General features: G+C 47.2%; 1 protein-coding gene across 11 annotated transcripts in view; it reads left to right on the top strand.

The window, feature by feature from the left end:
- ARHGEF2 (Rho/Rac guanine nucleotide exchange factor 2) overlaps positions 1-8437 on the top strand; it is a 186277-nt gene extending 177840 nt beyond the window's left edge. For all 11 annotated transcript variants that reach the window (XM_077326856.1, XM_077326866.1, XM_077326894.1 and 8 more), the window contains 7 exons: positions 309-413; positions 810-877; positions 1707-1748; positions 1898-1948; positions 3109-3531; positions 4103-4292; positions 5488-8437. In XM_077326856.1, the coding sequence (XP_077182971.1) occupies positions 309-413; positions 810-877; positions 1707-1748; positions 1898-1948; positions 3109-3531; positions 4103-4292; positions 5488-5600 (992 nt within the window). In that variant the 3' untranslated portion in view covers positions 5601-8437. The remainder of the gene's footprint in view (positions 1-308; positions 414-809; positions 878-1706; positions 1749-1897; positions 1949-3108; positions 3532-4102; positions 4293-5487) is intronic.
- The last annotated feature ends 4459 nt before the right edge of the window (positions 8438-12896 follow it).

Here is a 12896-nt window from a genome sequence, read left to right as displayed (position 1 = left end):
TGATTGTTCCACTAAACTGTTATCTTGCCCTTCTTTCGATGGCTTACAGTTCTCCCCTCCTCCCCCTCCCTCCCAGGAGGGAATGCTTCCTCTCAAGAGATGTAGATCCTCTTCACTTAAACTGGTAGATAGATTATTTTCCTGTCAAGTGCTACGTTATCCATATGCAGATATAATCGATGCATCAGTGAAAATTCATACAATTAGTCAACTCGGATTTCTTTAATTAAAGCTTTAATGATAAATGTGCATCTCTCTCTCTCCCCCCCCCCCTTTCTCTCTTTCATTGCTGACAAATGCATCCATAGTGGAATTTCTGAAGGATTTGTTCGTGGGACCCGGCTGGGATCGAGACCAAAACCACACCCATGATCCAAATGGCTGTTCCAGCCCGAACCCCAATAACACCACAAGTATGAACAGCTATATCCGTCCGGATTGAAGTAACCTTTCCCCTGATGTGCAGATTTTTCCTCACAAGACTGACCCCCACTAGTAGCCATTATGGGGGGGGGAGGTCATGTGGTATAGCCCTCTCTCATCGTATCTTGGAAGCTAAACAAGATTGGTACTTGGATGGGAGACCACCAAGGAAGGCTCTGCAGAAGAAGCAATGGCAGACTGCCTGTGTTTCTCACTTGCCTTGAATGACCCTTGCTCAGGTTGCTGTGAATCAGCTGCAACTTGATGGCACTTAAATATGTACATAGCATTTAAGGGGAGGGAATCAGTGGACAGAAATCAGGGTGAGGGCGAAGGAGCTTGGAAGGGTTTCTGTCTTTCAGCTTGCTTACGTCTTTTTCCTGCAGATGGAGAGACTGGAAGCATTAATGGCTCCCTTGAATTCAACAGGGTCGAATCCGAATCAAACCAACGTGTGAGTCTTTCGAGAGGGAAGTGGGGGTGACGGCATCAGTCCCCTGCTCCCTTTTTCTGTTTCCATTCAGAAACAGTATTCTTTTGGAGCACTGGGCTCGTAAGGAGGGCGCTGGCTTAAGCTCCAGCGGTGGGCTAGAATCTCTCGCAGATGGACAGAGGATCCTAGAAGGAGGGCTGGGAGCCAGCCTAGAAGGACCTGTGTGTCAGCAGCTTCTGGTTCTCACCATCAATACCCAGCATTAGATGCTTGGAAGCGCACTGTCTCTCAACATGGAAGTTTCATTGAGGTATCATGGCTTGCCGAAAACGGCAGCTCTTTAAAGAGACAGCTCCCAGGATATTAAATGGGCAGCCCCTTCTTAGCCATCTCTGCCTTGGCCCCTTAGCAGTGATGCCAAATACATGAAGCTGCTTTATACACAGTTGGACAGCTCTTGGCCTATCAAGTTCAGTATTATCTACTCGAGGGGTGGCCAAACTGCAGCTCTCTATATTTCCATGAGTTACAATTCCCACGAGCCCCTGCCAGTGATGGCAGGGGCTTATGGGAAATATAGTCCATGTACATCTGGAGAGTCACAGTTTTGCCACCCCTGAATTCTACTCTGGCAGGCAGCAACTCCTCCAGGGCCTCAAGTAGAGGGTTTTTAATGTCATCAGCTACTCCATTTAAAAGGATAAAGATGCCAGGATTGAACCCAGGACTTTGTATGTGGGAGAGGGATGTGTTCACCTCAGGATTTATGGCTGCCCTTCTAGACCAGGCATGGGGCCAGTCTGTTTTTCCATGGTAGCACATCTGACATAATTGCATTATGTTCTTATAGGATGGGAATGGAAACCAGCTACAACAGAAAGTATCACAGGAGGTGAGTGGCAAGGGATTGGAGCAAGATGGGCGGAGGGCAATCCTTGACTGGGGGGGGGGACGGGACGGGATAACAGGTTCTGGGCTCTCTGCTGCTTACAGCTCGAATGGTCCTGTGGGACTGATTGCACTTTCCTTCCACCCATCCAGGAGGTGCTGCAGCGGCTCAGGACTCTCTATTCTCTGCTTCACGGCTTGCAGGTGATTGTGGTCTGAACCCTCCCTTCAGGGATGGGGCGGGATCCTGTTAAATGCAAATCTGTACCTGTCGAGTTGCTCTGTGTGTGCAAAGGGAAGGGTAGGGGGCGTTCTGATGCTGTCTAGGATCTGTCAACAAAATTAGAATCTGATACAGAATTCATCTCTTTAAGTGGAAATGGACCTAGAGAACGAGCCTCTGTTCTGAAACTTTTTTTACTGAAGAGGCCTGGCATTATTGAATGTTCAGTGGGTGGTGAAAATATTTCTGCTGCAGCTGGGGGGGGGGAGTCTATTGGCAGCCTGAGAGCCAGCGTGGTGAAGTGGTTAAGAGTGGTGGCTTTTAATCTGGCGAGCCACATGCAGCCATCTGGGTGATCTTGGGCTTGTCACAGTCTTGATAGTGCTGTTCTCACAGAGCAGTAACATCAGGGCTGTCTCAGCGGCACCTACCTCACGGTGTGTCCGTTGTGGGGAGAAGGGAAGGCGATTGTAAGCTGCTTTGAGACTCCTTCTGGTAGAGAAAAGAGGTGTATAGAAACCAACTATTTTTCTTCAGTAGCACTTTGGTTTTCTTCTGAGATTTTTTAAAAAAACATTTTTTTTTATTGGTTGTATGTACACTGAGCTTGTTAGGCAGATAATTAGTTTTACTTTCTGAAACTTCCCAGTAGCATTCTCTACAATGGTAGCAGTGCACAGGGATTAAAAATTGACTCCAGTTCATAAAGCACCGTAAATAATTTCTGTTGCAGGCTGGAGAGCAGCCATCACGAATGAGAGTCGATTGGTTAATGGGAGATTTAAATGAAATCACTGCAGCAGCAGCAGATTAGGCTGCAGGAGCCTGGAGGGGGTCTCTCCGAACAGCCTAGTAAATAAACTGAATGCTCTTGATGTGTGTTGTAGCCTGACTAGCCCAAGCTTGTCTCAGCTCAGAAATGAAGCAGGATTGGCGATGGTCATTAGTTGGATGGGAGACCATTAAGGAAGACCAGGGTTGCTACGCAGGGTTGCTACCTCTGCTCATCTCTTGCCTCAGAAACCCAATGGGAGGTCACCCTTAACTTGATGGCACTCAACCGTTGTCATTGCTATTGTTAGTCCATAAATACTGATCTTGCCCGCTTCATCCTAACGGGCTTGCTCTTCCCGCCCTCCAGGCAGCCGTGGCCCATCAGGATACCCTCCTGGAGCTCCAGCTCCAGGAAGCCGGCGAGCGGCGGGAGAGGCTGAACCGCACCAGTTCACGCAAGGAAGCCCCCGCCTCCTCGGTGGACAAGCAGGCCACCGACCTCTCGCTCCTGCAGAAGCAGCACACGCTGCTGCAAGAGGAGCTGAGCCGCTGCCGGCAGCTGTGCCAGGAGAAGACTCAGGAGGTTACGGCCCTGGAGGCGCGGCTGAGGGAGAGCGAGCAGGAGCGGGCTAAGCTGGAGCGGGAGGCCGAAGAGAGCCGCAAGCAGGCAGCGACCCTGCGGCAGCCTGGGGCAATCATGGAGGCCTTGTGGGCACGGAAGGGGGCAGAGCCCCGGAGACGCAGCTTGCCTGCTGGCGATGCCCTGTACCAAAGCTTCACTCCACCTCAGGTAAGGTGCTCACTTTGGGCTGGGACACAAACTCCAACCAGTGTTTTAGAAGCAAGGCTGCATGGATCAGGGAAAGGAGGGTGCGCTGGAGGGTGTGTTTGTGTGTGGAGTGGGTGGGCGGCCAAGGGCTGTATTCAGATTCTTCAGACTCCTGTAGGGGCGATTCATATTCTTGACATAGAGTTTTGCAGCCAGGGGATCACACCAGTATGAAGCAGAAGGCTACTCAAATTCATTGTAATTTGACATCTGTCATCCCGTTGCTTCTGGCTGCCCTCAGCCCTGGCCTGTTGGCATTCGGTTGCTTTGACTGGGATGTAATCGGGCCCCCTGGGAGCCCTGCCATTGTCTCTCATGAGCCTGCCGGTGTCTGCTTTACTCCCTTGGCTTTTGCCTGCAGCCTGTGCCGTGAGTAGGTAAGGCAAGGGGATCCTGCTCCTTAGAGACATGCGCCTGGGACAACTGGGAAATTTGGGTGTCTGCAGAGACTGTGCTTTCTCAGGAGCAATTCGTCATTCTGAAACTAAATCCCGACTCTCATCTTTATCCTCTCCGATCCTCTTCCCAACAGCCAAGCCGAGGAGGTGACCCTCTGTCCCCCAGCAGCCTTGCCTTCCAGCGGACCTTTATCAATTGCCAGCGGGATGAAATCGGCTTCCACAGCATTCCCAGTAGGCTTCCGGAAGGTGACCAGGACTTGGAGGTGCTGTCGGAGGAGGAAGGCGTAGAAATCCAACATACTCCTCCTTCTAGCCCACGAGGTGGGTTTCCTTTGGAGTGGGGCCCATGGCTACCATCTCATGCAGGCAACTCAGAGGGGATTCTTTCAGGCTCCCTGGGGCAAGTTTAACAAAATTTAATTTGCTACCATGTGAAAAGAAGAAGAGGAAGAGTTGGTTCTTATATGCCGCTTTTCTCTACCCGAAGAAGTCTCAAAGCGGCTTCCTATCGCCTTCCCTTTCCTCTCCTCACAACAGGCACCTGTGAGGTAGGTGAGACTGAGAGAGCTCTGAGAGAACTGTGAATGGTCCAAAGTCACCCAGGCATGAAGTAATATATGCTAAAGAAAAGTTCCTTTGAGCATATACCAAGTGCCACGGAGCAGCTGCAACGTATTCCTTTTTAATTAAACTGAAAGAGCAGAGAATTTCCTTCCGGGACGAATGGCAGGGTTCTTTCCAAAGTTCAGCCCCACTCTGTCTTTGAGAAATTTAATTCTACCATCTCTCTTGTCAGCAGTATGAGCACAGTATGGGAAAAGTTGTTTAACCACTTAAGGCTTATGAAGGGAGTCACTACAGTTTATCCAGCAGGTCAGATCTGATTGTGACTGCTCTCTTATCCAGTCCTGAACTGCCATGGAAACTAGCAGAGGGACCTTGAAACCTAGCTGCGTTTCTTAAGGCGCGAACAGATAGTTTTCACGAAACTCACATTTGGACAGGATGCTTTTCTTCCAGGAAATTAAACTGCATTTAAGCATTTCAAGAAGCTGCAAATTAAGAATTTTAAGAAGAGACTCCTGATACGAATGTCCTTGTAACAACCTAAATTCCTTTCTTCCAAAATTCAGTTTGTTTCCCCATTTATTATTATTCCTTGTTCAGTGATATTGTTGGGTTTGGAGGATCTAAACATAAGGCACTGAGTCGGGCTATTTACCAGTGATAAAATACAAAATTTGATATTCTAAGCAAACTTTCAGCCAAGTGTTCAGATTTGGTGGAAATATCATTTCAGAATGTGAGAGAGTCTGGTCGGCTATGTGGGAATGACCTAGGAACAGGATTCTAGATCCCTGATTGCTTTTATCAGCAAATGGTTCCTATAAAACCCCAGCCGTGTTTTGTATCCCATCCTAAATTTTGTCTTGTTTGCTGGGGGAAGGGGGCTTCCTGTATTCAGGAAAAACTTTAATCCAAATAAAAATCTAACAGCATTTATAACTATTTTCAGATTTCCTGAAGATCCAGGACATATCTGATTTTCCGAAGATGCAGGACATTCCAGAAGAGGCTGAAAGCAGCCAGGAGCTGAATGTTGGAGATAATGGTGCTTCGTATAGTTAAATTTGGGGTGAGGGGGGATCATCCCCATGCCTTCCCAAAGCCATCGGACAGGGACTGCCCCCCCCCTGCCAGAGACCACCTTGTCTCCAATCAAGACCACAGCGTGGAACTTCAGGGACCTGGAAAGATCACACCAAACAAACTTTGGGCGGGTGGGAGGGAGTGGGGTTAGTGGAAAACCGCATCCTGAGAGTGGGGGAAGGGGCAGGGAACTGAGCCACTGCGCCCCCTGGGACCACTGCTTTGTGGCCTTTAGAACTCCTCATTGATGGATGGTGGATTCGGGATTCTTTTGTTATTGTTCTTGGTGTTGCCCTGCAGGGTTCCCTTTCCCATTCAGACTGGGGCAAGAGGGAATCGGGTACCACAGATGCCTACAATTGCCTCTTCTAACTTCCCTACCTCCCTGCCTCCTTTCCAAGCAGTTTAATTTATTTATTTTGGGGCAGGGGACCGGAGGAGGCTGCCCACTTTTGTGAAGGATACATTTAAATTATTATGATTTATTTTTTGCTTGTCCTTTGGACTCTGTGACTACACAGGAACTTCTTGATCTTCCTGGTAATCCTCTCCAATTTAAGAGCAGTCTGTCAGGCAAGATGACTCCAGGTCACAGAATTCTTACACTAGACTTGTGCCGACACTATGGAGCGGGCCCACCGTGTCCAAGGGTGGAGTTTAACCCTGCAAGCTGCTCCATTGCTGGCCTGAATCAGTTAACTGAGGGGTCCGATTCTGTTTTGGAATCCTGTATTCCTTTGGATGGTCTACCTAAGACCTTTTTGACACACTTTTGCAGTGAGGGGTGGGGGGAGAATTGCTGCTCAGAAAGCAACCCAGCCTGGGGAGGAAACTTGTCTGCTGTGTCACCAGAAAGAGAGCGATCACAAATCTCACAATTACAAAGCCCCCTTTTAAGATCGTGCCTACATTGCAGCTGCGTCAGTTGGTCCCGTACCAGTTTAAATGCCTTGTATGGTTTTTCTCCTTCCAAGGGAAGTTGACAGTTGCCGTAAGGTCAGGACTGGCCGTGTTTCAAGAGCAAATTCCCCATAGTGAAAAAGGTTTAAGCCTGTGTTCAAGCTTCTTTAAGCCAGGGGTAGTCAACCTGTGGTCCTCCAGATGTTCGTGGACTACAATTCCCATGAGCCCCTGCCAGTGGCTCATGGGAATTGTAGTCCATGAACAACTGGAGGGCCGCAGTTTTGACTATCCCTGCTTTCAGCAATACAGCAAGCACCCTGGATTGCCTTTGGAATCCAAAATCAAAAGGCACCCTATTGAGACAAACTGGGTGAAGGCCCAGGGACGAAACTTTAAATTGAGAAGAGCGTGGTAGCAACACATGGTGGCGCTAAGCATCTGCTGTGCCTTGTGGGATTGCAGCCCATAATTGGCCTGGCAGACGCCATGTGCTCTTGGGATTGGTGCCATACATGGCAAATGCTTCCCCCTAGTGGGTGGTGCTGGCGTAGCAGACCCTGACAGCTTTGACCTCAGTGCTCCCAGAAGGGCAAGAAATGGGAGAGGGAGGCTTCCATATGCTGGTCCATCCGTTGGCATTAGCGGAAAGAGAAGTCATAGAGCTCATTTTCCTCAGCTGACAGAGCAACCAGATAACCTGGGAGATGGTGATCGGAAGGCTCCATCCGGACCTCCGTTGTGAAATTATTTTAAGCAGAGTTGACAAGAGATAAGAACTAGGGTGTTCTTACTCGTGGCAGGAAAGAAGATAAAACTCAGTACAGTTACTTTCTTTTTGCACCAAAGCTGGAAATTTTATGTTTTCAAAAGATACCTGACAAAAAAAAATATTAATCCAGGGATTCAAAATGATGGTTTAGAGTTTTTTCTTGGTTCTGCAACTGATGATTTCAGAAGGACATTGGACTGGGATTTTGGATTGTTTGACACAGGGGTGGGCCACGGCTGCCCCACCCACTCACTACACATCCTACATGTGCCTCATTGAAAGAAATCTGGGGTGTGTGTGTGTGTGGGGAGGAACACAGTGGGCCTCGCACTAGGGAAGCCCCCCCCCCTGGTTCAAGCCCACTTAAATGACCCATTGCAGGCTAGCTCCAGAGCCGAGCACGCGGGGCAGATGTTCTACCAAGTGTGAATTTAATTTGAAAGATCTTCCCATTTTTATGCAAATAAAGGAACAAAAGTCCTCCTCAGCATGTTTCATTGCATGTTTCCTCCAAATTCTGATTGAGATGTGTGCAAGAGTGGAAACAACCCATTTGGGCAAGTAGATGTTTTGATCTATAAAAATGCTGCTCCCACCTCAAAACAATATTTTTTTTTCTTCTGATGGCCAGCAGGTATTCATCTGGGGTGAAAAGCCAGATGGGCATTCATTGTTGTTGTTTTTATTTTAAGAGCCACTATCCTAGACAAGAGGGACTTTTGGTTTTTTTTTTAGAAAAAGATATAATTTAAGAAGAAATCCTGCTGTGCTGATAAATAACATCTCTTAATAGAAAACATTAAAAAAGAAAGCTGCAAAAAACTCTTTTTTAAATTAACGATCAACACTGATTTTTTAAAATATATATATATGAGAAGAGGAAAAATGGTTTATTGTTTCTTGTTGATTTAATTGTAAATGGAAAGGAAAAAAAGTTAATTAAACCAAACCAAACCAAGAATGTGTATACTTTGCGTTGGAGGGCAAGGGAGGACTGGACGTGGAAAGTGGGATACACATTAGTGTACGTTGGAGAAAACCGAATCTCTCATGTATGTGATTTTTCATCCATGTATCACGCATCTAAAGGCTTACACCTTTAGATTTAAAAAATATTAAACACAGATACAACCACCCCATAATATATCACAAGACCTCTTGGTGTAAATAAACTACTAGCAGCAAATATATTAATAAATTTCAATCATTATTCTCGCTTTTTCCAGGGACTAGTCAAGGGCTTTACGCTCTGCATGTACTGACTTGTTGGTGATTCCCAGCCCTAAAGAAGCACGCCTGGCCACAACCAGGGCCAGGGCTTTTTCGGTCCTGGCCCTGACCCTGGTGGAATGAACTGCAGGCCCTGCGGGAACTTTCTGCATTCCTCAGGGCCTGCAAAACAGAGCTCTTCCACCAGGTCTATGATTGGGGCCAGGGCAGTGAGGAAGATCATTGTCCCCCACCTCCCGGGGCTAGTTGGCACCTAGGGTTTCTTGCCAGCGAAGGCCCTCCCCCTCCCCCTCCATAGTAGGTTACTGGATTACTGCCATGGGGATCGAGTTGTTTTATCACATTCACTGTGTTTGTTGTATTTTTGAACGTCCTTTTAATGGGGGTTTTATTGGGTTTTTATTGAGGACTTTGTGACCCGCCATGAGCCATCTTTGGGAGTGGTGGGAAATAAATCACATAAATAAAATAAGTCAAGAAACCCAAACACTTGCTGAATAAGGGAATTCCAGACCCAAAGGTAGGCACTTTGGTTACTGGGGGAACAATACTGTGGGTCAGAGCTCAGCGGATGCCGACACTAATTTAGACCTGTTTTTAATTTCTCCTCTAAATCCATTCATCTCATGCCACTAATTTTCCAAGTAATGCACATCCTTATGGAAAATAAAGCAGCCATTTTGGATGGATGCACAGTTCAATGCCCTTGGAGCAGTGAAGACTGTGCTATATTAACTTTCCATCTACCCCAATCGTATATGAGAAGCAACATCATTCCAAGGGAGGAAGCAGAAATGTATGGGATTCCTATTTGCAGCCTGGGCTGCCCCTGATCTGCCTGAGGGACTCCCTAGATGCATCTCCACTGCTCAGAAGATGCAAACTTGACTGACTTGGGCAAAGGGGTCAGTGGCAGGTGATATTAACCTGGACTTCTCCATAGTTGGCCTATTAACACTGATTGAGGCAGTCCCTGTGGATCTTTTGGAACATGGAGAAAGACAGCAGGTTGTTTCTGCTAGTTTGATAGTGGAGAAGGCAGACACTGAAACCCCAGTGTCTGTTTCTTGCCTCACACTGTAGGGCCACAATTGCCTTGTTGAAAAATGGCTTTAAATCCCAGACCTCAAACAAGGTAGGCCCCATGGAACATCTTGTCTCCCACTCCAATTTGGACATAAAGCAGCTGAAGTGAGAGACATTTCCAGTCAGGGGGATTTAATGGGGTGAGGCCCCCATCCCAGGTAACCTGTCGAGGACATATAACTCAGGCCTGGTCTACACGTGTGCCGAATGAAGCAAACGCAAAGTGGAAGACAGTGAAGGTAACAGAAGAGTCCCATTTCTGTGTGTGAAAATCCCCCAAATGAAATAGTTTCACCGGGGAGAAAGGTGGTATTTAGTGCTTCACATTCTGTGCTAATTCCAGGGAACTGGGCTTTGAAACCAGTTCTCCTTCCACCGCAATTCGAGATGGTACAGCCGAGTCCATCCCCCTGCAGTCTGCACTGCCTTTGGCCACTCGATCACCTCAGTCAGGAAGACTCCATGTTGAAATCAAGGTTAAAGGTCAACCTGTGTTTCCTCCAGACCAGGCAAGAGAAGGCTGAAGTGTTTCAGAACAATTTTTCTCTGTTTTTGTGTGGGCTTGCCTGAGAAAAGTAATTAATAAAAGCCATTTCATCTTTCAGGGGTGCTGTTCAGATTGCAGAGAAGACTTTAAAGTTTTTTTTCCCCTCCAAAATTCCTGTCACAATTGTTTGAACATTGAGTTGAAATTCAGTAGCACTGGAATAGCTATCATTTCTTGGTAAACAACATGTATGAAGGAGCAACAGCAGCCAACCGTCTGTGTATTCTGAGTCCACCCTTCAGGGGCCTCCAGGAGTCTAGCTGGGAAACCAAAATATAAAAACAGCACAAACCAACTAAACCACGTTGGCTGTCAAATGAGAAAAGTACATGTCGGGGATCGGTGCCTGCCATCAGTTGTCAAAACCCAAAACCGGATGTTTTTGAGGGTCCAATACAGATGTTGGCCAATACCAGAATATTTTAGATTTGCATAAAAATCAAGATGTGGACATTTTGCAACTTACGCTAAATTGTAGGGTGGATTGATTCTGGAAACAAGTCCTCTGAAGCAAGATGCAGTGCCAAAGTCCACAGAGAATGTAATTAGACTCTCCTGCATTCCGAAAGGCATGATTATTGTTACAATAAATCTTTCTGGAACTCCCTCCCAGCACAAAATGTTCTGCTGTCCTTCATCTCTTCCCTTCCCCTCAAAAACAATGTTGCAGATAGATCTGGGGGCAAGAGAAATGATGGGGCAGGTGGAGAATCATCTTTGCAAATAACGAAAAAGGAAGGAGGAAGAGGCAGAACTAGTTGAGGTATGGGAAGCTGAGGGAAAGATAAGAGGAATTTATAAGGACATGGGAGGTGAACAGAGCAAATACAGAAATCTCTGCTGCAGGGTAGTAAAATGCATTGTTTACTGAGCAGCGGCTGGTTTAAAAGCGGAATAAACTTGCTCACACCATACGCAAACAACCTTTGGCACTCCTTGCCACTAGGTGTTTGGGGAAGGAACTCTCTTCATTGACAAAAAAACAAAAACTTACCTTTCCGGAGAGCAGCCTTCTTGGTCTGCAGCAGAGGAGCCAGGTTTGAGTCATAGCACCTTACAGATCACAAAGATTTGTTTGGGTTTTCAGCTGTTGAGAATCAAAGCTGCTTTTGTCAGATGCAAGTCGGAATGGAGATCCTGAATCAGACCGTGTGAATCATAAAATAGAACAGAAATAGAAGGAGCCATACAGGATACCTTTTAGGGGCACAAAATTAATACCTGTAATGAGATTAGAATTCTTTGCCATTATTCAGCCCCCCCCCCATGTCCATTGTTCTGAATTGTGTATTTCTACTTCACAGATCAAAAATAGAGTCCAATAGCACCTTTAAGACCAACAAAGATGTTTTCATGGTGTGAGCTTGCATTCTTCCTCAGACTAAATGAACAGCCATCATAACTGCAGAGATATAAGGCAAAAGCAAATTTTGGCAAAATAGTAAACTGTCATAATATCCAAATTAAGCCATATGATGCCATATGATCATTCTTTGCTAAAACACCTAATCAGTCCTTTTGAGTTCAGTTGTAGTTCACAAAAACATTGGAGAAGTAAAACTGTCCACGTTAGTGATTAATGGCAGGCACTGTTGCCCACTGGAATCCATGGTGCAAACAGACTGTTAACAAAATGCAATGGAGAAGTCTGCACAACTGGCCAGTAAAATCAGTCATCTACCAAGCTGATGTGGCTCAGGAACCATTTGGAGAGGTTTGGATTTGTATTTTCACCTCCACTATCAACTCACTGTATGGCCTGAGGCAAGCCTCACCCACCCACTCAGAACTGCAGTACAGTTGCCTACCTCACAGGGTTATTGTAAGTTTGCATACATATGAAGCAGTTTGAACTTCTATTTATGTAGGTTATCTGGAGCAGTGGTCCCCAACCTTTTTATCACCGGGGACCGGTGAATGTTTGACAATTTCATGGAGGCCCGGGGAGGGGGTGGTCTTTTGGCGAGGGACGTTGCTGCCGCCTGAGCCCCTTGCTTTCTCACTGGTTCCACTTGCTTTCCCGCCGGCGCCCCTGACTTCCCGCTGTCCACTGGGGGCGCTGCCAGCAGCAGCTGCGCAGTGCCATGCCGAGGGGGAGCCCCAGCCATGGCAGCCGCCGGAGAGCACCAAAGGTGAGCTGGCAGCAGAGTGGCAGGGCAGCCCCCGAGGCAGCAGCCGGGGAGGAGGACGAGGAGGAGCCGCGGCCTGGTGCCGACTGATCCACGGACCGGTCCCGGTCTCCATACCGGGGGTTGGGGACCACTGATCTGGAGGATCACCGCAAAATGAGGTGTGTAAAGATAGGCTGTATAAATGCTAGTTTACCTCAGAGGGTTATGATGAGGATAAAATAGATGAAGGGAGAGGAACGTGTACAGTACACCAGGCTATCTCAGCCAGGACTTGGGGAAACCCTGGAAGGGTTCCGCAAATGGGTAGAATTTGATTCATTTTTTACATCTTTTTAACATTTGTTAAACATTTATTGGGTAATATGACCATGTATGGTCACATTAACCCGCCCTGTCCCCAAAATGGCCAATGATGGGCCTGAAGTGGGTCGGAAGGGAAGGGCCCTCAGGTGGGTGTGTACACAGCTCTGCTTCCCAGCCATATTCTGCATGATTGTGCCACTTCTGGGGTTTCTCAAAGCCAAAAGAATGTTTCAGGGGTTTCTCAACAGTAAAATAAGTGAGAATGGCTGCCATACACAGAGCTCCTTGGAGGACATTGGAATTAT

The sequence above is a fragment of the Paroedura picta genome, chromosome 1 (assembly GCF_049243985.1).
Source record: "Paroedura picta isolate Pp20150507F chromosome 1, Ppicta_v3.0, whole genome shotgun sequence".
In the NCBI taxonomy this organism is placed as follows: domain Eukaryota; kingdom Metazoa; phylum Chordata; class Lepidosauria; order Squamata; family Gekkonidae; genus Paroedura; species Paroedura picta.
This window is presented reverse-complemented; position numbering and strand designations above follow the sequence as displayed.